This window comes from Oryx dammah, unplaced genomic scaffold (genome assembly GCF_014754425.2).
Source record: "Oryx dammah isolate SB20612 unplaced genomic scaffold, SCBI_Odam_1.1 HiC_scaffold_2, whole genome shotgun sequence".
Classification (NCBI taxonomy): Eukaryota; Metazoa; Chordata; class Mammalia; order Artiodactyla; family Bovidae; genus Oryx; species Oryx dammah.
In genome coordinates, this window is record NW_024070186.1 from 30,543,076 (window position 1) to 30,565,658 (window position 22,583).

The 22,583-nt window shown below is 37.4% G+C and overlaps 1 protein-coding gene across 2 annotated transcripts in view; it reads right to left on the minus strand.

Moving 5' to 3' along the window:
* Positions 1–22,583, minus strand: part of GK5 (glycerol kinase 5) — a 77,486-nt gene that overhangs the window by 16,884 nt on the left and 38,019 nt on the right. For both annotated transcript variants that reach the window (XM_040234075.1, XM_040234083.1), the window contains 7 exons: positions 19,061–19,192; positions 12,010–12,085; positions 11,413–11,474; positions 11,257–11,330; positions 11,000–11,060; positions 9,010–9,136; positions 7,535–7,639 (listed from right to left, as the gene is read on the minus strand). In XM_040234075.1, the coding sequence (XP_040090009.1) occupies positions 7,535–7,639; positions 9,010–9,136; positions 11,000–11,060; positions 11,257–11,330; positions 11,413–11,474; positions 12,010–12,085; positions 19,061–19,192 (637 nt within the window). The remainder of the gene's footprint in view (positions 1–7,534; positions 7,640–9,009; positions 9,137–10,999; positions 11,061–11,256; positions 11,331–11,412; positions 11,475–12,009; positions 12,086–19,060; positions 19,193–22,583) is intronic.

The window sequence follows — 22,583 nt, forward strand, 5'->3', positions numbered from 1 at the left end:
TGATCCAGGTATGAAACATCAATGAAACCTGAATTTAGGGGGTGGGGGAAGTTTGGTGAAAAATGGGATATCACCTAATCGCAAATTATCTACCTACATATTACTTATGATAAAAAAATAATAATTATTCAACAGAGAAATCAGAAGATATCTTATGCATGTGAAAAAAATTAACAGAACCAAAACAGGAATAAGGGGCATTCTGCATTTCCAGGTGTGTATCCTGAGAAAGACACATTATCACTTATTTATAATTTCAGCCCAAATACATTACCTAGATCTAGACATGAAAGGGCTTTCCAGGTGGCATTAGAGGTAAAGAACCTGTCTGCCAATGCAGGAGACATAAGGACATGGGTTTGATTCTGGGGTCAGGAAGATCCCCTGGAGGAAGGCATGGTGAGAGTCCCCATGGACAAACAAGCCTGGCAGGCTACAGTCCATGGGGTCGCAAAGACACGAAAAACCCAAACTGAGGGACATTCTAGAAAATAACTGACATTCTTCAAAAACATCAGTGGCATGAAAAACAAAGCAAAGCTGAGGAAACTGTTCTAGATTAAAGGAAATTATAAGCAATCCTGGGCTTCCCTGATGGTTCAGACCATAAAGAGTCTGCCTGCAATGCAGGAGACACGTGTTTGATCCCTGGGTCAGGAAGATCCCCTGGAGAATGGAATGGCTACCCATTCCACTATTCTTGCCTGGAAAACCCCATGGACAAAGGAGCCTGGAGGGCTACAGTCCATGGAGTCGCAAAGAATCAGACACGACTGAGTGACTGACACACACACATGCATGAGCAATCCTGGACTGGATTTTGTAGTGGAAAAAATTGCCATGAATGACAGGACTGGGACATATGACAAAATTGGAAAGTAGATTGTAAACCTGATGAAAGTACTGGACCCAATGTTAAATTTTCTGAAGTTAATAATCCCACTTGAGGGATTCTTGTTCTTGGGAAGATAATATTTCTAAGAATATTAGGAAGAGGAGAATATTAGTAAGAAGATATTCTTGTTCTTAGGAAATAACACAGTGAAATACTACAGGAAAAGGAGTAAGATACATGCAATCTATTACCAAAGAGCTGAGAAAATTATATAGATATTTATCTATTTTATAGCATATTGGGGATTTCACTGGTGGTTCAGTGGTAAAAAATGCACCTGCCAATACCGGGTATGAGGATTTGATCCCTGGGTCAGGAAAAGCCCCTGGAGAGGGAAATGTCAACCCACTCCATTATTCTCACCTGGAGAATTTCAAGGACAAAGGAACATGGAAGGCTACAGTCCATGGGGTCACAAAGAGTCAGACATGACTGAGCAACTAAGCAACAACAAGAGCATACTGGATGGAAAGATGAGTGGGTGGATAATAGATATAGCAGTCATGGCAAGATGTTGAAACACGGCAAATCTGGGATAAAGGGTATATAAGAATTTTTGTATTATTTTTACAATTTTGAAATCATTTCAAAACAAAAAGCTGAAACAGTTCTAATTTCCTCTGTCTCTCCATATACATATTTATATGTAACTTAGAGATGTTTAAAAGAAAAAATAAATAAATAAAAGAGATCAGTTTACCAATTAACTTTTTATTATTCTCTCTCAATTTCATGATTTGCATACCTTTATCATTTCTGGCTTAGAAATTTAAAATGCTTCTCTTTATTTGCTTATTAATAAGCATTCATCATGTTCCTCCTAGTATTTTTTTTTTTTATTTTCTGTTTTATAGAATTACAGTCATTTTCTTTACTTTCTACTATTATATTGTGTTTCCAATGCATTCCTTGGCCCTATGCTACCTTAGAAAAGATATTTTCAAGTTTCCAAGTGGCTAAGTGCCATTTAAACACTGTTTTTACTGTTCACTTGACTATTCTAACTGTAGGCTGCAATGGTCCACTCTTGCTTTTCCAAGTACGGCACTGAGAAAAGGATTTGGTGGTGGCGGCTGTTGTGTATGCATGCGTGTGTGTGTGTGTGTGTATGTGTGTGTGTGTGTGTGTGAGAAAAGGGATTTACACAGACTTGAAACAAAAATATAAATAAAACAGAAAGAAGAACGAAAAACAGAAAACACATACACTCTGTTGTTTATACTTGATCAACAACTTGCCCCACAAATGACACATCACAGAATTAAAAGCATTCATGGGAAGGAAGAAAAAAAGAATACCATTTTGAAGTATCCAACAGAAATACTACTTTCTTTTGTAGACCAAGCATGAACACACATGAAATCTTTAAGCCTGGCTTAATTAGGGGCTCTTAGTATTAAGATCAATTCAATCTCCTAAAAGGATATCAAAAACTATGTTCTTAATGTATGAAAACAAAGTATTTACATTACAGTAAGAAAACTTAGACTTCCCTAGTGGCTCAGGCAGTAAAGCGTCTGTCTACAAGGCAGGAGACCCCTGGGTCAGGAAGATCCCCTGGAGAAGGAAATGGCAATCCTCTCCAGTACTATTGCCTGGAAAATCCCATGGACAGGGGAGCCTGGTAGGCTACAGTCCATGGGGTGGCAAAGAGTCGGACACGACTTAAGTCAGTTTGGTATAAGAACAGCTCAAATAAAACAGAGCAAACAGAAGTCTGGCCTGCTACCAGGACAAAATATATTTTTATTTGGAATCACTTTATTTGCATCCTTTGCTTTCTCCATTTTGAGATTTTCTGTTCTAGTTCTTTTGAGTAATTTCTTCAGACAGAACTACTGCAAGGCCAAGCAAGACATGTGCCTTCTGCACGTAATCTGAATGCCTTAGTCAGGCCCTGGAAAACTGGCTCACTGTTCTTTGTTCTCTGTAACATGTAGATGTAGTTCCACTTTCCAAACTTTACAACTAACTTCCATGCTGATCTGATTCTCTCCTCTTTAGAAACAAACTATTCTTTCTATCTTGACTCTTTTCTTTATTCTTGAGATTCACACAATTCATCTACCTATGACTGTCTTAGTTTGTACCTTTTTTAACTTGGTAAAGCCATTTCACTCTGAAAACTTAGGTCTGTCTTTAGCTCAGGAGAGTTTATTTTCAATTCTCTCTTCAATTTTTACATTTTCATAATTCTGTTTCCATAATTCCATTTTCATATTCCAGAAAAGAGAATATTATTGGTCACATTTTTTTTTCCTCTGATCTTTCCTTTATCAATATGTATCTCACATTTAGTTTGCTGTAGTTTATCAAACTTGGTCACCCTCCTTCAAGGGGTTGTGTATCCTTAAATATTTTGTGCTCTCTTTCAGGTCAGGCTTGTTGGGGCTGGCAGGCAGTCAAAGGTAAGGGAATGAACACCCTTGGCTCTGAGGTTTCTCAAACTATGAGAAAGATTAGGCCTCTCCCTTCAGCCTGGAGGAGGAGTAATCAGACAAATCAGTACTAGTATCTATCTCTATCAGGCTCTCCTGGGGTGATCAGGCCCAGCTCTTGCTTCTGCACAGCTGAGGTGTCTGCTCTTGGCTCGGCTGGCTCGATCCATAGTGAACATCCTCAATATATAGCATCCTCAACAGCCTCTAGCATGTTCACCAGTAACATTCTGTTGGTGCCCTCTACAGACCCTGTGTCTGCAGAGTCTCCTTGACAGCTCCAGGCTTCCTTTGTGGCTGGGCAGGCTCCACTCCAGCTGCAGCCATATGTATCTTACTGTTTGTCATCCCAGCAGGAAGCAAGAGGGATGCAAGACCATGAACAAAGACACTAGTCACTAGTAATAACATACAACATTCACCACCACCTAATTAGTTCCTAGATGAGAGAATGTTTATCTCATCTTCTCTAATGAGAGAGGCTCTTATCTCTCTTGGGAAGATACCCAGAGAGAAGAAATCAGTTTTACTTTATTTCTAGTAAACAAGAGTCCTGGGTAACTTTCAGTGTATGCTCAGAGCCTGATGGGGATTGCCTGGAGCAGGCAGATGTGACATGTAGCAATTAAAAATGAAACAGCTAGGGAAAAGATGTCTCCTGACCCACATCACTGGAGGACAATAGAGATGGGAACTGTCTCAGTTGTAGAAAACAAACATTGCATTCTTTCAGTTCCTTAAATGGCCCATGCCCCTCTCTCCTCAGGGCCTTCTTCACTGGTCTTCTCTGCTTGGGCTGCTCCTTGACCAGCTGCCTCCCTCATCTGTCCAATCACTCTTGTTTCTCCTTCAGGGCTCAGCTGAAATATCACTTCTTTAAAGAAGCCTTCTGGGTCCCCATACCAGACAAAGCCCTCCCTTTATAAAAGGCTCATTGGTTCTATTTATACTCCTTCCTGGTATTTAACAGTTTTTTCGGTTGGTTTTTTTTTTTTTTTCCAATTATTCATTTAATATACATCTTCCCTGCTAGACTATGACCTTCATGAAGGCAGGAAGTGTCTGTCTTCCTCCTAGTGTCTCCTAGCATGGAGCTCCTGGCTTGTACTTAGCACTCAGTTACTTGTTAAGTGAATAAAAGCTGGAAGACGTAAACATATTTCTAAGATTGAGATGCCAAAATAGAACAAAGAGTGAAGGGGAACAGAGATGGACCAGAGGAAAAGGAAAAAGAGAGGATCCCACAGGGACTCACATGGGGCAGTTGACATAGGGAGTAAGGGGGAGAAGTGAGAGAGAACTGGCCTATGTAAAAAGACTAAGAAAATAAATGTTAAAAATGAAGATGGAACTGGTTTAGAAGAGCTTTTACACCTAAGCCTGAAGTGTTCAACCCAGAAGAGGGGTAGAAGGAAGCCACCATTCAGAGTGGAACAAACCAAGAACATCACACAGAGACGTAAAGGCTCAGAATACACATCCCCAAGGAAACGACCAGGTTACTTAGGCTCTGATACACTGTGTTTCTCCTGAATACAATTCAGTTATTTTTTCTAAATTAATTAATTAATTGTAATTAATAATTATATAATTGTTTTATATAGTTATATTATAATATAATATAATTAAGTTTATCTAATTATTAATTGCAAATAATAATTAATATAATTCAGTTATTAATTCACAGATATTACAGTGAATTCTCAGGATAGAAAGAGATATATTAAAATAAAGGTCAACTTTTTGCATGAATTTCAGACGTGTATATACCAGTAATTTAATAAATACCACTGTGCAGTTCTGTTAATAACAAAAATTTTAAAGTAAATAATTCAACTCTGAATTCTCTATCTCTTCAATCAGACCAATGTTTTCTTGTTTCCTGCGAGACAGGACTGGCCTTTGGGGGAGCTCCTTATGCCTCCACTGGAAACACATCACTTTTCTAGGTCAAGGCCATTTAGCTCCATCTCCCAGAAAATAGTTTCATCACTTGAGAGTCACAGTGACTGAGCCTCAAGCCAGCAAAGCAGTGGAAGTGATTTCCACTGGCAATGTGCACATGCTGTCATAAGGAACTAGGGAATGATTTTTTTTTTTTTTTAATGAGGAATGTGAAGTCATTCTGCTTTTCCTTTGCATCTTTTAGGAAGGAGCAAAATTAATAAAAGGAAAAATTAAGAAAGAAAAAATATTGATATATAACCTATATTTTCTATTTCTTTTTGCTTGTTTTTTTGGTCACACTGTGCAGCCTGTGGGATCTTACTTCCCTAACAGGGAAATGACCCCTCACCCTTGGCAGTACAGGTACAGAGGCTTGACTACTGGACCTCCAGAGAATTTCCCATATTTTCTATTTCTGATAATTCTGAATTAACTTAAAAACACATGTCCAAAAATTGAAAGTAGTACATTTAAAGAAGAGATTTTATGTGATAAAAACTTTTCAAGTAAACATTTGCTTTTTGGTAGCAAATATCTTAAGCTTATAATGACGGTTCAGGTTTACAGAGAAAGAGAAAGAAAGAAAGGAGGAAGCAGAGATTGGTATTTTCCTCCAGATTGTATGTTTTCTGCCAACAGAACCATTTTTGTCTTTAAACAAAATCAGCTTAGTTCAAATCAGCAAAGCAAAAAGCCAGACCTTCTCAAAATTTAATCATCAGAGATAGCTATTGTTAATACTTAGGTATATAGCATTACATACTGCATGTATTAAATATGGTTATGTAATATACAGGCTGTTCATTGTTCACAATAGCCCAAAAGTAGAAACAACCTGGATGCCCATCAACTGCTGAGTAGATAAACTATGGCACATGCATATAATGGAAAATTATTCAGCAATAAAAAGAAATGAACAATGATACATGCTAAAATATGGGTGAGTGAAAGAAGCCAGTTATAACAGACCACATATTGTGTGATTCCATCCATATGAAATTTCCAGAATACACAAATCTATTGACACAGAAAGTAGATTAACAGTAGCTTAGGGATGGGAGGTGGGGTGTGAAATGGGGAATCACCACCAATGGCTATGGGGGTTTCTTTTAGGGAGAACAAAAAAATTCTAAATTTAGATTGTGGTGTGGACATAAAGATCAGACTTGTGGTTGCCAAGAGGGAACAGGGGAAAAGAGAGAGAAGGCTGGGAATTTGGAGTTGGTAGATGTAAACTATTACATTTAGAATGGATAAACAACAAGGTCCTACTATACAGCGCAGGGAACTATATCCAATCTCCTGAGATAAACCATAATGGAAAAGAATATTAAAAAAAGAATGTATATATATGTAAAATGAAGTCACTTTGCTGTGACTAGCCCAGAGATTGGCACAACAGTGTAAATCAACTATACTTCAATCCCGCCAGGCTCCTCTGTCCATGGAATTACCCAGGCAAGAATACTGGAGTAGGTTGCCATTTCCTTCTCCAGGGGATCTTCCCAACCCAGGGATCGAACCTACATCTCCTGCACTGGCAAGGGGATTCTTTACCAACTGAGCCACCAGTATACTCCAATATAAAATAAAATAAAAATGAAAGAGGCTGACGGAACCAGGGCCATACTCTTACGTATGACATTGCATAGCTCCTCCATAGTAGGTTTTCTCTCATACATGACACTATTCTTGACACAGAATATTATAAAGGCAATTTAAACTATTCTAAACAAAGAAATCAAAGACTTCTGAGCAGCCAGTGAAAAACAGGAGCATATTTTAAGTGGATGGAAGGAGAATAAAAGGAGGGCTCTCGAGGAAAAGCCAGGACAGGTCACAACTGGGAGAGGAGGTTTCTAGAGATCACTTAAGTCCAACTTTGCAGACTCAGAATTTTGATTAGACACAGTCACAGACCAACTAGACAGTGAAGAACAAAGATGACAGACAATGAATGCATCACAAAATAGTGGCTCTATCCATGGAATTCTCCAGACAAGAATGTTAGAGCAGGAAGCCATTTCTTTCTCCAGGTGATCTTCCCAACCCAGGAATCAAACCTGGGTCTCCTGCATTGCAGGCAGATTCTTTACCATTTGAGCCATCAGGGAGGCCCATATTTTCTTCTAGCATGTGTCATTTTATTTTGAGTTTCATTCAAACAATCCATTCATTCCCTGCTGATTAGATCATGTGGTTATCTTGAGTTAGGGCTGGCCTATCAATGAAAGCCATTTAGAAGATAACTTACCTAACTGTTGAGCCCACTCTATGGCAGTGCCTGTGTCTCCCGCATTGCCTTCAGCTAAGCACACCACTTCTTGGCCGATCTTCCACCCAATTAATGGATAAAAGCCTTAAAAACAAAGAAACAATATAAGTCACATAATAAAGAGTGAATTCATTACAGAGGTGTCTGCAGTGGAACAATCTGATTATCTCAAAAACTAGCAACATGCCTGTGGAGTCAGACTGCCTGAGTTCAAATCCCAGCCCTGTCTCATTTTCTAGGTGTGGTTTTACAAGTTTCTAACTTCTTAGCTTCAGTTTCCTTGACTGCAAAATAGCCTACCTCAGAGAGCTCCTGTGAGAATAAACTGAGTTAATACAGAAAAATAATTAATGCCTGGCATAGAATATGAACAATAAATATTACCTTTTATTAGCTATAAGCATATCTATGTCTCTAGAAACACAAAAACAATATTTTAATTGAGAAAGTAATGGTTATTACAAGATTTGTTTGTTAGAGAACTAACCATGTTATTGCATTTATCTGCAGTTTCTAAATAAGGTTTCTAAATAGAAACAATGATCATTTTCCTTTTTTTTTTCACTTAATTTTTATAAAGATCATTTTTCTAGCTTTCATTTTCCCAATTAAGGGAAAATGAAGAACAGTAGGGAGGATGAAAGACAGGGATAAGATTTTAAAATCCACCTCTAAGTAACCATGTTAAAGGACCAGGGCTCAGACTAAAAGCCCCAAGCGCTTCCGAGTGTAGTTACACAATCTAAATTTCTTGGATTCTGCATTCCAGGATTTCTTCGATTAGGGAGAACAAATTCTTAGCAGTTGTTATTAAAATTCTAAATATACAGGACTTCCTACTCCAGTATTCTTGCCTAAAGAATTCCATGGACTTCTGAAGAGCCTAGTGGGCTACAGTCCATAGGGTCACAGAGAGTCAGACATGACTGAGTAACTAACACACTCCCTGGTGGTCCAGTGGTTAAGACCCCATACTTTCACCACAAGGGCTAGGGGTTCCATCCCTGGTCAGGGAACTATTAATAACATCCCACATGCCATACTGTGAGCCAAAAAAAATAAATTAGAATGAAACCCTGAATACACATGCATCCCTAGTTGAGACGTACCAACCCCAAAAATATTCACAAAAAGAATAAATCCCAACACATGAAAGAAATTTTAGAGACCTAGAAAGATGATTTAAATAAATATAACAAGTGTTAAAGGTAAATCTTTGAAAAGCTGACCAAAATATCCTAATCTTTCTGAATTTTTCCATAGAATCCTGGTTATTTTTTAGTGTTTTTAATTAAAAGAATAAAAGCAAGTAGGTATTGACTATCTCTAAGAAGAATAATGAAAAATATTAGAGAATATCCTTAATATAAAATAGGAAAGTAGTGTCACAATAGTTAAGTGAGTGAAAAAAAATGATATTTCATTAACAAATAGGATAAATTCTAAATCCTTACCTCCAACACTCTGTTGAGGGTTACTTCCAGTATTAATATCCAAAAACGTCCCAGTTCCCATGGTTAACTTCACATCTCCTGTCTGAAAGCAGCATTCTCCAAACATGGCTGATTGCTGGTCAGCGACCTGCCAAAGACAAACCAATCTAAGGTCTTTATACCTTTAGCAGTGTTCCATTTCACTGTATCCCACTGTCTTACTCACTGTAGTCTCATGGTTCAATATTTTCTTTCCTTTTTTGTCTTTTTCCTTTAAACAAACTCCCTGGTGAGAACATAGTAACAATTATATAACAGGAGTCTCTCTAGGACTATAACATTATGTGGAAAACTAACATGTCTCAGGAATTTTTAGTGGGCAATCTGGGCTTCCCTGATGGCTCCCATGGTAAAGCGTCTGCCTGTAATGCGGGAGACCCGGGTTCGATTCCCGGGTCGGGAAGGTCTCCTGGAGAAGGAAATGGCAATCCATTCCAGCACTCTTGCCTGGAAAATCCCATGGACGGAAGAGCCTGATAGGCTATAGTCCATGAGGTCGCAAAGAGTTGAACACGACTGAGCAACTTCACTTCACTACTTGACCACTTTGAAGAATCATAAGAATAATCTTAATAACAAAAGTCAGAATAAAATTGTGCAGAAAAAAACAGCTAAGGCTGGTCATTTGCAACTTGCAAGCACCTTCACTCATCAGTCAAAATAACAGACCACACCAATTTCCCTTTTAAGAAGTAGCATAGGTGAATAAGTAGATGTAGGTTAAAACCATGTATTTCCCAACCATACATTTTTGTTAAAAAGAAAAATTATAACTTTTATTTCTGGCCACAGCACATGGCTTGTGGGATCTCAGTCCCCCGATCGGGAACTGAACTCCAGCCACGACAGCGAAAGTGTCAAATCCTATCAGACTACCAGGGAACTCCCTATAACATTTTGCTAATGTAACTACATGTAAATATATTTTATATATATATATATATATATACACACTGCAATATTTTAAGAACCAAAACTCACCTGAAGAATTCTTTCTCACTAATCAGTAAGTTTTTTAGCCATACCTTAATCTAAACCTGAGCCTACTCCGAGTTGAATAAGACTGATCTTCTCCAGGAATTTGTAACTTGAGAATTAAACTCCCCTCCTCTCACTTGACTCCGCCACCTACTGGAGTGATTGTCTATCTAGGGTCAGATGTTCTAGAGCTGTTACAGGAAATTCAAAGCAAGGCCTGAGTTTCTATAGTCAAGAAAGAAACCTCAGGGGTATTTCTGGTGGTCCAGTGGCTGAGACTCTGTGCTGGCAATACAGGGGTCCTGGGTTTGATCCCTAATCAGGAAACTAGATCCTACATGTTGCAAATAAGAGTTCACATGCCATAGCTAAAGATCCTGTGTGTATCAACCAATACCTGGCACAGCCAAATTAAGTAACTAATTACTAAAAGGAAACAAAGAAACCTCAAAAACCAGAAACAGCTGATTTTGCACTCATCCACAGATTCTTTACTGTCTCAGTAGACCCAAAGGATTTTATAAAATGTAGATATACTTTAAAAAATAATAAAAATAAAATGCAAATATTTGTCTTTTTTATTTTAATTTCCCTCTCACAGTTTCTCATTATATTAATATAAATTAAGCCTTGGCCCTATCACTGCTTCCTGTCTCAGAATATCAAATGTAAACCACATATTACTCAGAATACAACATTTTCTAAAAATTTAACATAGTACCTTTCTGGAAAACAACATATAGAGAAGTCAGAAAAAGTTATAAAGAATTTCCTTGATAGGACACTAGCCCATTGGTCCCCTTTCCAGAAAACAGAGAATCCTTCTGATTATATTCAGGGCCCTTTAACTTAAAAAGAAAAAACACACTCTATTCTGCAAGGACGTTTGTGTTTCTTAAACTAAACCTAACCATTCACAGATATTCATTTAGTTTATACTATACAAGGAAAAATCCTCAAATTTTCTACTTACCAAGGCCACTATTGGTATAGGCACACCAAATATCTCTTCATCCACTGATCCAAAATTGTGGCTTCAAATAAAATTGATTAAAAAGTAAGTTATAGCTCTAGAAATATTAATTCTAAAATTTAACATAGCCCAAAAAGTTACATCATGAACATACAAGCACCTTAGAGGTGTAATAGTGATAAAATAATTTTCCCCACAAAGGCGAGGTGAATTCAGGGACAATTTTGCTGGTTTCTATATCTGATTTTCATTATTACCTTGTATCCTTCACAGGAGGCAGGAGAGAGAGCGGGATTGAAAGCAGGGAGGTAACGATCTTGCTCCAACACATCTGGGCATAAAAATATGTCATCAAAATCCTAGCTAAATTACATAAAAATTGGTGATTCAAAAAGAAGGGGAAAAAACTTTACCTCATATGGGTCAAAAAGTCCAGTTGTGCTGGCATTTGAAAAATCTGTGGCAAATTCAGAACCTAAATTTACATTGGAAATGATCTATTATTATCAGGTAGTGTCAATCTACACCCATATCCTTATCAGTCTCAACCTTGCCTGCTCTTAAGTTCATTCAAAATGTGCATTTCCAGTGCAAAGTCTCCAAAGCAATTTCCTGTTTAATGTTTTTAGGCACATTGTCAGATCATGATTCCCAGTTTAAAGATGAGGAAAGGGGCCCAGAGAAGCAATGTGATTACCTACAGCTATATATACTCTAGGTATAGTTGCAAAGAAGCAGATTCAGTATTGAACTCAAGTCTTACACTCTCAAACATAAGACTATTTTCAGTCTTACGTTTGAGGTGTCATCACAATTTAAAAATCACTCTTGTCTTAGAAAATATCTGAAATTAATCTAGCTTTACTATAACAGGAAGTTATTAGGGTCCCAGAAAAAACAGGATGTCTGGGATATGGGGGAAAAAGTTTAAAACTTTCACTTCTTTAAGATGAATGATTTCTATTGGTCAAATTCCAGTTGCCTGAGCAGATCTATCAAATCACCTTTACCTTTTGTGAGCTTATGTAACAACCAGGTATCGACAGTCCCAAAGCAGCAATTTTCTTCTTGCGTTGCCTTTCGCACCTTGAAAACACAACAGCACACGATCAGTTCAAAAAGGATAAATTATTAAGTGCATGATCAAGTGCCAATCACTAAACACAGTATCAACCCATTTTTTATAAAAATTAATATATAGAGAAATAATTTCTAGAACTTACCCTCAACAATTCTAAGCAATTACTATAGAGTACGAAAGGCTTGTTTTACACCTAGCATGCTTACTTTTGTGATGAAGAAAAAGTGTATCTATTTTTTAGTTTACATATACAAATATGTCTAAATACAGAAAGTCTAAAATGGGATGTAGCACAATAAAGCTCAAAGGTCAAATCAAAACAGTCGCCTGTTTCTATATCACAAGTTAAGAATGCTTTTGTAATTTTATAATGGTTAAAATAACAAAAAGAATACTTTGTAATACATGAAACATGAAATTCAACTTTTCATTTCCTTAAAGTTTTACCGAACACAGAGAGCACAGCCACGCTCATGCTACAGTGGTGGATTAGTTGCGAGGGAATCCTCATGACCTCTGAAAGCCTAAAATATTACTTACTTGGCACATCACAAAAGAAATCTGCCAAAGCAAAAAAAGAATCAAAACCTCCTTAAACTAGCTAACAGAGAAACTGCCAAGCTTGTAAAGATATCGTCAACTTACTGGAAAACAATTCCCCAAATCCTACTTGGTCATCTCTCCAACTCTTATTTGTCCTTTAAGACTAGCGTTTCCTGGATATGCCCAACCCAGCATCCAAGGACATCTTCCGTACAGTTATTATCTCACAATACCATTCATTCCCTAAGCTCCTTAAGAGCAGGAACTAGATTACATTTATAACTCCAACACCTAGGAAAATCTCTTTCAAATAACAGATGTTAAAAAAAAAAAACTTGCTAAATAAATGAGGTAAAAAAACAGCAAATGAACATAAAGAATGAATTATATTTTAATAGTAGCAGGGATCAATGAAAGAAGATGAATGGGATAAGTTTTAAAAAGAGAAGTCACCTGTAGATCTCTTATAACAAGTATTTTGAAGAGTCAGGGGTTATACCACTTAAATATGGAATGTGTACATGCATGCTAAGCTGCTTCAGTCACGTCCAACTCTTTGCAATCCCTTGGACTGTAGCCCCCCAGGTTCTTCTGTCCATGGGATTCTCCAGGCAAGAATATGGAGTGGGTTGCCATGCCCTCCTCCAGGGGATCTTCCAGACTCAGTGACTGAACCTGTATCTCCTGTGACTCCTCCACTGCAGGCGGATTCTTTACTGCTGAGCCAGCGGGCAAACCCTAAATATGGAGTACTTAGAGTAAAATAATGATATTTGAAACTTTCTGAATTTAGAAATTGTGATTCTATAACTTGTTTCAAATTAGATGAAGGTTCATCTGCATCTTTCTTTTTTGCCATGCCATGTGTCGTGATTCTAGTTCCCTGACCAGGACTGAATCCATGCCCCTGGCATTGGGAGTGCAGTCTTAACCACTGGACCAACAGGCAACTCCCCAAAGGTTAATCTGTATTTCAGCGATTAGCAACAATGCCCACCAGGTAGTAAACTCACCTGTTCATTTAAAAACTACTTCAGGGCCAGCCCCTCTGATAGGCAGTAGGTCCTCATGAGGTTAGAGAGGGACAGAGTAGTATCAGGGCTTCCTAAAGCAGGAAGACCAAGAGCAATCCTCTTCACATTGGGTTAAGACTCCAAATGACTCTACTGTAGGAGTAGGGATAAACTAAAAGTTTCTTACAGGAACTCCATCTCAGCTTTGAATCATTTCAATCAAGCTGGATTTAGAAAAGTCAGAGGAACCAGAGATCAAATTGCCAACATCCACTGGATCACAGAAAATGCAAGAGAATTCCAGAAAAACATATACTTATGCTTCATGACTACGCTAAAGCCTTTGACTGTGTGGATCACAACAAACTGTGGAAAATTCTTAAAGAGAAGAGAATACCAGACCACCTTATCTGCTTCCTGAGAAACCGGTGTGCAGGTCAAGAAGCAACAGTTAGAACCAGATATGAAACAATGGACTGCTTTAAAATTGGGAAAGGAGTATGTCAAGGCTGTATATTGTCACCTTGCAATCAAACCAGTCAATCTTTAGGAAATCAACCCTGATATTCATCAGAAGGACTGATGCTGAAGCTAAAGCTCCAATACTTTGGCCACCTGATGCGAAGAGCTGATTCACTGGAAAAGACCCTGATGCTGGGAAAGACTGAAGGCAGGAGGAAAAGGGGCAACAGAGGCTGAGATAGTTGGATGGCGTCACCTACTCAATGGACATGAGTTTGAGCAAACTCTGGGAGATGGTGGAGGACAGGGAAGCCTGGTGTACTGTGGCCCATGGCATCACAAGGAGTCAGACATGACTTAGTGACTGAATAACAACAAAGTAATCAGGCATATGAGGAAACAAGAGAACATTGTGGCGGGGGTGGCTGCTGAGGGTGGGAAGGAGAGACAATCCATAGGAGTTACAAATACTAGCCACGGACTTTTAAAGTAACACGCTGACTTGGGGCATGGGGGTGGAAAGAAATTCTAAAACTAAAAAACTAAGAACTAAATGGTTGGGTTTTAATAACAGTGTATTAGAAAAAGAAAAGAGATAATAAAAGAGTTGGAAGACAGGTTAGATAAAAATACCCAAAATAAGGTCCATAGAGACCAAAGAATGGAAAATATGTAATAAAATGTGGGAGTCAAAAAGGATTTAGTCAAAAGATCTAACATACATGTAAGCAGATTTTCAGGAGAATGGAGCAGAAATTTATACTTGAAGATAATAGTTGATATTATTAGTTTTCCAAATCAACAAGATATCAAGCAATGAATTTAAAACTTCCTACAAGGCCCAAGCTTCCCAGGTGGCACCAGTGGTAAAGGACCCGTCTGCCAATCCAGGAGATGTAAGAGACAGGAGTTCAAGCCCTGGGTTGGGAAGATCCCTTGGAGAAGGGAATGGCAACCCACTTCAGTATTCTTGCCTGGAGAATCCCATGGACAGAGGAGCCTGGCAGCCTATGGTCCACGGGGTCGCACATGGTCGGATACAACTGAAGCAACTTAGCATGCATGCACGCATGAGGCCCAGGCAGGTTGTCACACTGAGATAAGTGCAGAAAATGTGCTTGATAAATCAACATCCATACATTACAAAATACCTTAGCAAACAGGAAAAGGAGAGTATTTCCTTAAATTTGATTAAGAATATCTAAAGAAAACCTATCATAGATTCATCCTAAATGGTGAAATGTTGAAAGCTTCTGTTTCAAGATCAGGATGAGAAAAGGATCTTTGCAGTCATCCTTTCTAGTCAATATATATCCTGCAGGTCCTTATCAACATAAAGTATAAGAAATAAAAGTAGAGTCATATTTCTGTATCACATGTTATTAGGAAATTATAAATTAAACCAATGAGATACTACTTCACAACTGTGTTAGTCACTCAGTCGTGTCCAATCCTTTGCGACCCCACAGACTGTGAAAGTGAATTCTCTCAGTCGTGTCCGACTCTTTGCTACCCCATGGATTATAGCCTACCAGGCTCCTCTGTCCGTGGAATTCTCCAGCAAGAGTGCTGGAGTGGGTTGCCATTTCCTTCTCCAGGGGATCTTCCCAACCCAGGGACTGAACCCAGGTCTCCCACATTGCAGGCAGATGCTTTACCATCTCTGCCACCAGGGAAGCCCATGGACTGTAGCCCACCAGATTCCTCTGTCATGGGATTCTCCAGGAAAGAACAGTGGAGTGGGTTGCCATTTCCTTCTCCACTTCACAACCTCACAACTATTAGAATAGCTAAAATCCAAAGTACTGACATCAAATGTTAGCAAGGATATGAAGTAACTCCCATTTAACATTGGGATGAATGCAAAATGGTTGAACCACTTTGGAAGACAATTTGGCAGTTTCTTAACAAATTTAAAACATACTCTTATCTTATCATCCAGCAATTGCATACCTAGGTATTTACCCAAATGAGGTGAAAATTTATGTTCATATAAAATCTGCACAGTGAACCCACTGTGAATGATACTGTAATTGTAGATATATCACATTAATAATACTTTATAATAATGTGTCACTATTGATTAATCAATTGTAACAAATGCAGCATATTAATAATAGGAAAACTGTATTGGGGGAATATGGAAACTCTACTTTCTGCTCAAGGTTTCTGTAAACCTAAAACTCCTCTAAAATTAAAATGTACTAATTTCTTAATGGACAAATGATTTATTCAGCTTGCATATATCTTCTTGAGTCCGTCTGGGTAGTAGTGCATTTCTAAGAAATTTCCCCTTTTATTTAAGTTATCTAATTTGCTGGCATATGCTTGTTCATAGTATTGTCTAATGCTTTTAACTTCAGTGAAGCTGGAATTAATATTAACTTTTTCATTCATAATTTTAGTTATCTGGATCTTCTGTTCTTTCTTTTTCTTTGTCAGTCTAGCTAATCTTTTCAAACCCACTTTCGATTCTGTTGATTTTTCCAACTGTTTTTCTATTCTTTATTTCAACAGTTTTCCCTCTAGTCTTTATTACTTTCCTTCTGCTTGTCTGGGTTTAGTTTGCTCTTTTTTTTTTTTTTTTCCAGTATCTTAAGATAGAATATTAGATTTCCTTTAACATAGTCTCTCTATGTAATACAGTCTTAATCTATACTTCCTTGTAAAAACTATTCTTGCTACATCACATTTTGGTATACTATGTTTTCATTCATTTTCATTCATCTCAAAATATGTTCTAATTTCTCTTGAGATTTCTTTTTTTAACCTATTATTTAAATTGCTTTGTTTAATTTCCACATGGTTTTGAACTTCCCAACTTTCTATTACTTATTTCAAATTTCATTCCTTTGTAGTCATAGAAATACTTTGTATAATTTCAGCCCTTTTAAATGTATTGAGACTGTATTATGGTGTAGAATATAGTCTATCCTGGAGAAGCTTCCATACACACTTAAGAAGGATGTATATCTTGTTGTTATTAGTTTTCTATAAAAGTCTATTAGGTGTATAGTTTATGCTATTGTTCAAGCTTTCTGTTTCCTTATTGATCTTCTCTCCAGCTGTTCTACCAATTATTGAAGTGGGATACTGACATCTCCGACTACCACTGATGAATTTTTTATTTTCACTTTTGGTTCTGCCAATTTTTGTTTCCTGTATTTTAGAACACTGCTATTAGGTGCATTCAAGTTTGTAATTGTTGTGTATTTCTGATGGATTGACTTATTATTATAAAATGCTCTTTTTTATCTTTAGTAAAACTTTTGTTTGTTTTTAAAGTCTGTTTTATCTAATATTACCCACTCCAGTGTTCTTGCCTGGAGAATCCCAGGGATGGGGGAGCCTGGTGGGCTGCCGTCTATGGGGTCAGACAGAGTTGGACACAACTGAAGCGACTTAGCAGCAGCAGCAGCAGTAGCAGCATAGTCACTTAGCTTATGGTTGCTGTTTGCATGGACATCTTTTCTATCCATTGACTTTTTTTAAAATTTAATTTATTTATTTTAATTGGAGGCTAATTACTTTACAATATTGTATTGGTTTTGCCATACATCAACATGAATTGATCCACTGACTTTTTAAAAAAATATTTCACTGAGGTATAGTTGATTCACATTGTTGTATAAATTTCTGCTGTACAGCAGAATGATTTAATTATGTATATGTATATATATTCTTTTTCATATTTTTTCCATTACAGTTTATCACAGAATATTGATTGTAGCTCTGTGTGCTACAGAGTAAGTCCTTGTCATCCTATATATTCTAATTGGCACCAGCTGATCTCAGACTCTCAATCATTCCCTCAACAACTCCCTCTCCCCTCTGGCAATCACAAGACCGTCTTCTGTATGTCTGTGAGTCTGTTCTGAATAGTAGATTCCCTCCATTTACTCTTTTATTTAAGTGTCATTTTGACTCATTTACTAGTCTTTTGCATTTTCTCTTTTTGGGAGGGGCATGCTGATCAGGGACTGAACCTGGACCCCAGAAGTGAAAGCCCAGAACTCTCCCTCTAGATCCCAAGGGAACTCCCCATTTAATCTTAACCAATCGGTTTTTTTGGTCTAAAGTATGTCTCCTGTAAGATAGCATACAGTTTGATTTCATTTTTTAATCTAGTCTAAAATCACAATGAAATATCACCACCTACCCACCAAAATGGCTAAAATTAAAGACTGATAATATCAATTATGATGGTAAATGAAATTATAAGCTCTCTCATTCACTGCTGAGGAGTGTGTAAATTGCCAAAAACTGGAAAAACGTTTGATATTATCCACTAAAGGTGAAAATATATATATACACCTTTATGCCCTAAAAAATTCCATTCCCATGTATAGATACAATAGAAATACATTTATAGCAATAGAAATACACAGCATTATCCATAATGGCCCCAGACTGGAAATAAAGCAAATGTACATGAACAGAATGGATACACACTCCATGGTAAAACCATATGCTGAACACTAAATAGCAATGAGAATGTAAGAAAATTAATTTACACACAATGGTATATTTCACAAATATAATGCTAAGCAAAAGGAGTCAGATACAAAAGAATAAACACTGTATGATTCCATTTACAAAGTTCAAAAATATTCCAGCAAAGAAACCTAAGTGTGGTGCTGAGGAATAAACATGTAAATTACAAAAATGGAAAGAAAATGTAACACACAGTGCCACCGTGTTCTACTTCTTGATTCAAGTAGTGTTAAACAGATGTTTGCTCCCCAAAGTATCACTGAGTGGTAGGTACATTTTGGTTCATTTACTTTTCTATATGTGACATGATTCACCATAAAAATGGTTTAAAGAAATATTGAGTAAAGATTCCTTGTCTTCCATCCCAATGTGGTAGACACAATTTTCCCTTAAATAATCAAATTAATATCCTTATTCCTTCCATTTTTTTTCATCCCTCAAACACACACACATATAATCTTTTCTTACCTCAGTCAGGTTCTGCAAAATCCAGGCCAATCTCAAAGAAACATGCTGAGTTGTGAAAGTGAACAAACTGGCCGCTAGAAACTGTTTACTTCTGGTGAAAAAGTGCAGTACTCGGCAGGAACCGTGTATGAGCTATTTGTTTTAAAAAAAAGATATTTTAGGAAAATGTGTTTAATGGCCTTTGATGTTTCTATATCAATTCTGTACATATGCAAACAAACTCAACAGCAAACAACTTCTTTAACTCCTTATATAGTGTCCTCAGCACATAAGGAAATCAAGCAAAGCACCCTAAGAGGACAATTTGCAGTCTAAAATATGAAATGTGACACACCTACTATGAATTTCTTTAGAACACTAGAGGTTCAAGTACTTACAAAAACCTTTTAAAAATAACTATTTTCTACCTCTTTACCTATTTTTAACTAGGGAAGTAAAGCAAGAGAGTCAAGGGAGAAGGCTATTTTTCTATTAGAAATATATTTTTAATCAACTTAGTATTAACCCAGAAGGGAAGTTTCCCTACAGATTAAGTGTTTAAAATTTGGGATGAATTATTTTATTTAATACTATTTATATTTATCTAATGATTGAAGATTAAATATACAGGCTTTTTTTTAATATACAGTTTTAAGTTTATTTCTTAGTATGCAAAATCTTTAATTGGAAAAAAAAAGCCTTATACAAAAAACTAGCATTGAGCCTTAAGGTTTGTAAAACATACTAAAAAAAAAACCCCAAAACAACAAAATAAACATGTATCCTGCTACCTAATGGCAAGGATGCAGATGGATGATTCAACTTCTGAAACTGATGTTTCACAAAAAATTCAATTATAGATAATTTATTTATCAACCAAATTGAAAGATTTTGGTTTATTTAAAATAGAAATGCAAATTTATTTTTCTTTCATTTTTGGCATAAGGCATCAATCAATAAATGTGTAGACTCAGTTCTGTCATTCCAGTTTTGTTCCTCATTTTTTTTTTTGAACAACAGACTTCAACTTTTTTCACCTTTTCTTTCTTTTTGGTGAGAGCATTTAAGTTCTACTCTCTTAGCAAATTTCAGTTATACAACATAGAATTATTAACTACAGTCATCATATTACACGTTAGATTCCCAGACCTTATTCATCTTCTAACCAGAAGTTGTACCCTCCTTTTCATCCTATTCAGGACTCCGACCTTCCGCACTCCAACCTTCTGCACTTTACATTACTTATTAAATATAAGACTTTTTAAAAAGTATTTAATTATCCTCTTTCTGATGTGTTATATGTTAAGAAATGCTTCAAACTGAAGTTCTTCCTCCACAAGCAACTAGATTTTTCTCTATAAAAACTTAGATTTGGGATCCTTCAGGGATCTTCTGTTAAAATGTAGATACTTTGGTGGCACACAAAAATATTAAGACTTCTAACACCTGCACTTTTAATCAACATACAAACAATGAACATTTTTGTTCATGTACTTAACAACTATTTATTGAGTGCCTTTCAAGTCCCAAGAACAGTGCTAAGGCCCTGAGAAAATAGAGCAAACAGGCAGAATCCCCGTCTCCTCGAAATTTACATTCTAGCAGGAAGAGACAGGTAAATAAGTAATCCAATCAATAAATGAGATCATCCAAGAATAAAATGGTTCTAAAATGAACCCCTATTGAATATACTACTAAAAAAGAAAAAATGCTATAAGTTACATTGTGATATAATGCTAAGATATAATTCATGGTTAAAATGACAAAAAAAAATCCCTGATGATTAAAAACGCATCCTGTTTAAAACTCTTCAGGCTTCCCTGATAGCTCAGTTGTAAAGAATCTGCCTGCAATTCGGGAGACCCCAGTTCAATTCCTGGGTTGGTAAGATCCCCTGGAGAAGGGATAGGCTACCCACTCCAGTATTCCTGGGCTTCCCTTGGGGCTCAGCTAGTAAAGAATCCACCCGCAATGCAGGAGACCTGGGTTCGATCCCCTGGGTTGGGAAGATCCCCTGGAGAAGGGAAAAGCTACCCGCTCTAGAATTCTGGTCTGGAGAGTCTCATGGACTGTATAGTCTGTGGGGTAGCAAAGAGTCAGACACTACTGAGCGACTTTCACTTTAAAAATCATTCTTTTCAAAATTAGAAAACATATACATCTTATAACTCATACACTGCTGGTGGAAATGTAAATGGTACAACCACTTTGAAAAAAAAGTACAGCATTTATTTTCTTATAAACAAAACACACAATTACCCTATATTCTAGCAGTCATCCTCTTGGGGTACTTACCTCAGAGAAACAAAAACTTATGCTCGCATAAAATCCTGTAAACAAATGTTCATAACAGGTTTATCGGTAACAGCTCCAAACTGACTCTAGCACAGATGTCCCTCAACAGGTGGCACGTGAAAAAAATTTGGCAATAAAGCAGAAAGGAGTACTGATACATGTAACAACTTGTGTTCTCCAGGGAATTATACTAAGCGAAAAACGAAAAACGACCCACATTAAAAAAGGTTATGCTGCACGATGCCACATGTCTCATGTTTTTGAAATGAGAAAAATTTGTAATGAAGGACAGATTAGTGGTTGCAACGAGCTAAGGACGGGAGAGAGTGGGGAGGAACGCAGGAGAGGGGCAGATGTGGTTAGAAAAAAGCAGCATGAGGGATCCTTGTAGTGATGAAAGTATTCAGTGCCTTGACTGTGGTGCCAGGTAAATGAACATACGGAAAAAACTACAGAAACTAAAACACATACACCTATAAACAGAGATGAGTAAGAGTAAAGCTGGAAAAATCTGAATAAGATCTAAGGAATATATTAATGTCGATATTCTGGTTTAACACTATGCTATAGTTTTGTGAAATGTTACCACTTGAGAGAAACTGCAAAACATATAAGGGATCTCTGTATTATTTCTTACAACTGCATGTGAATCTACAATTGTCTCAATTAAAACTTCAATTAAGAAATGTGTGTTAGATCTTTGAAGTTTGATGACTATTGTGAGAGAAAGGACAGTAATAAAGACTGGATTGGAGGCGGAGATGCTGCTATAAATAAGATGGCAGAGAAGGGCTCCCACAGAGGAGGGGATGGTGAGCTGGGCCCTGAAGGATGAGAAGAGTCCAGCCATGATGCTGGAGGGGGTCCCTTGCAGGTATGAGGGCTTTAAGGTGAGAAAGGGCTTGAGGGCTGGCAAAGCTGGAGCCTAACCCTTAGCAGCTTCAGGGAGAGCGGGGTCAGGAAAGAGGTCAGGGTCAAACTATGATAAGTTAGGCTAAAAGCAAAGAAGAACCTTAGCAGCCATTAGGCACGAATCAGGACAACAGTGAGAAGAAGCGTGGGTGCCTGGAGGAGACATGGTGCCAGGAGATGGCCATCGTGCCTCAATTTCTCCATCACTCTGCCTGGGGGCAGTGGTGGCTAAACTCACGACCTCGGTGCCAGCTCTGGCACATCCTCACTAAACATTTCCAAGAACCTCCATCACTGCTGTCACCACAAGCATCTGGAAAAGGACAGTTACAGGGTA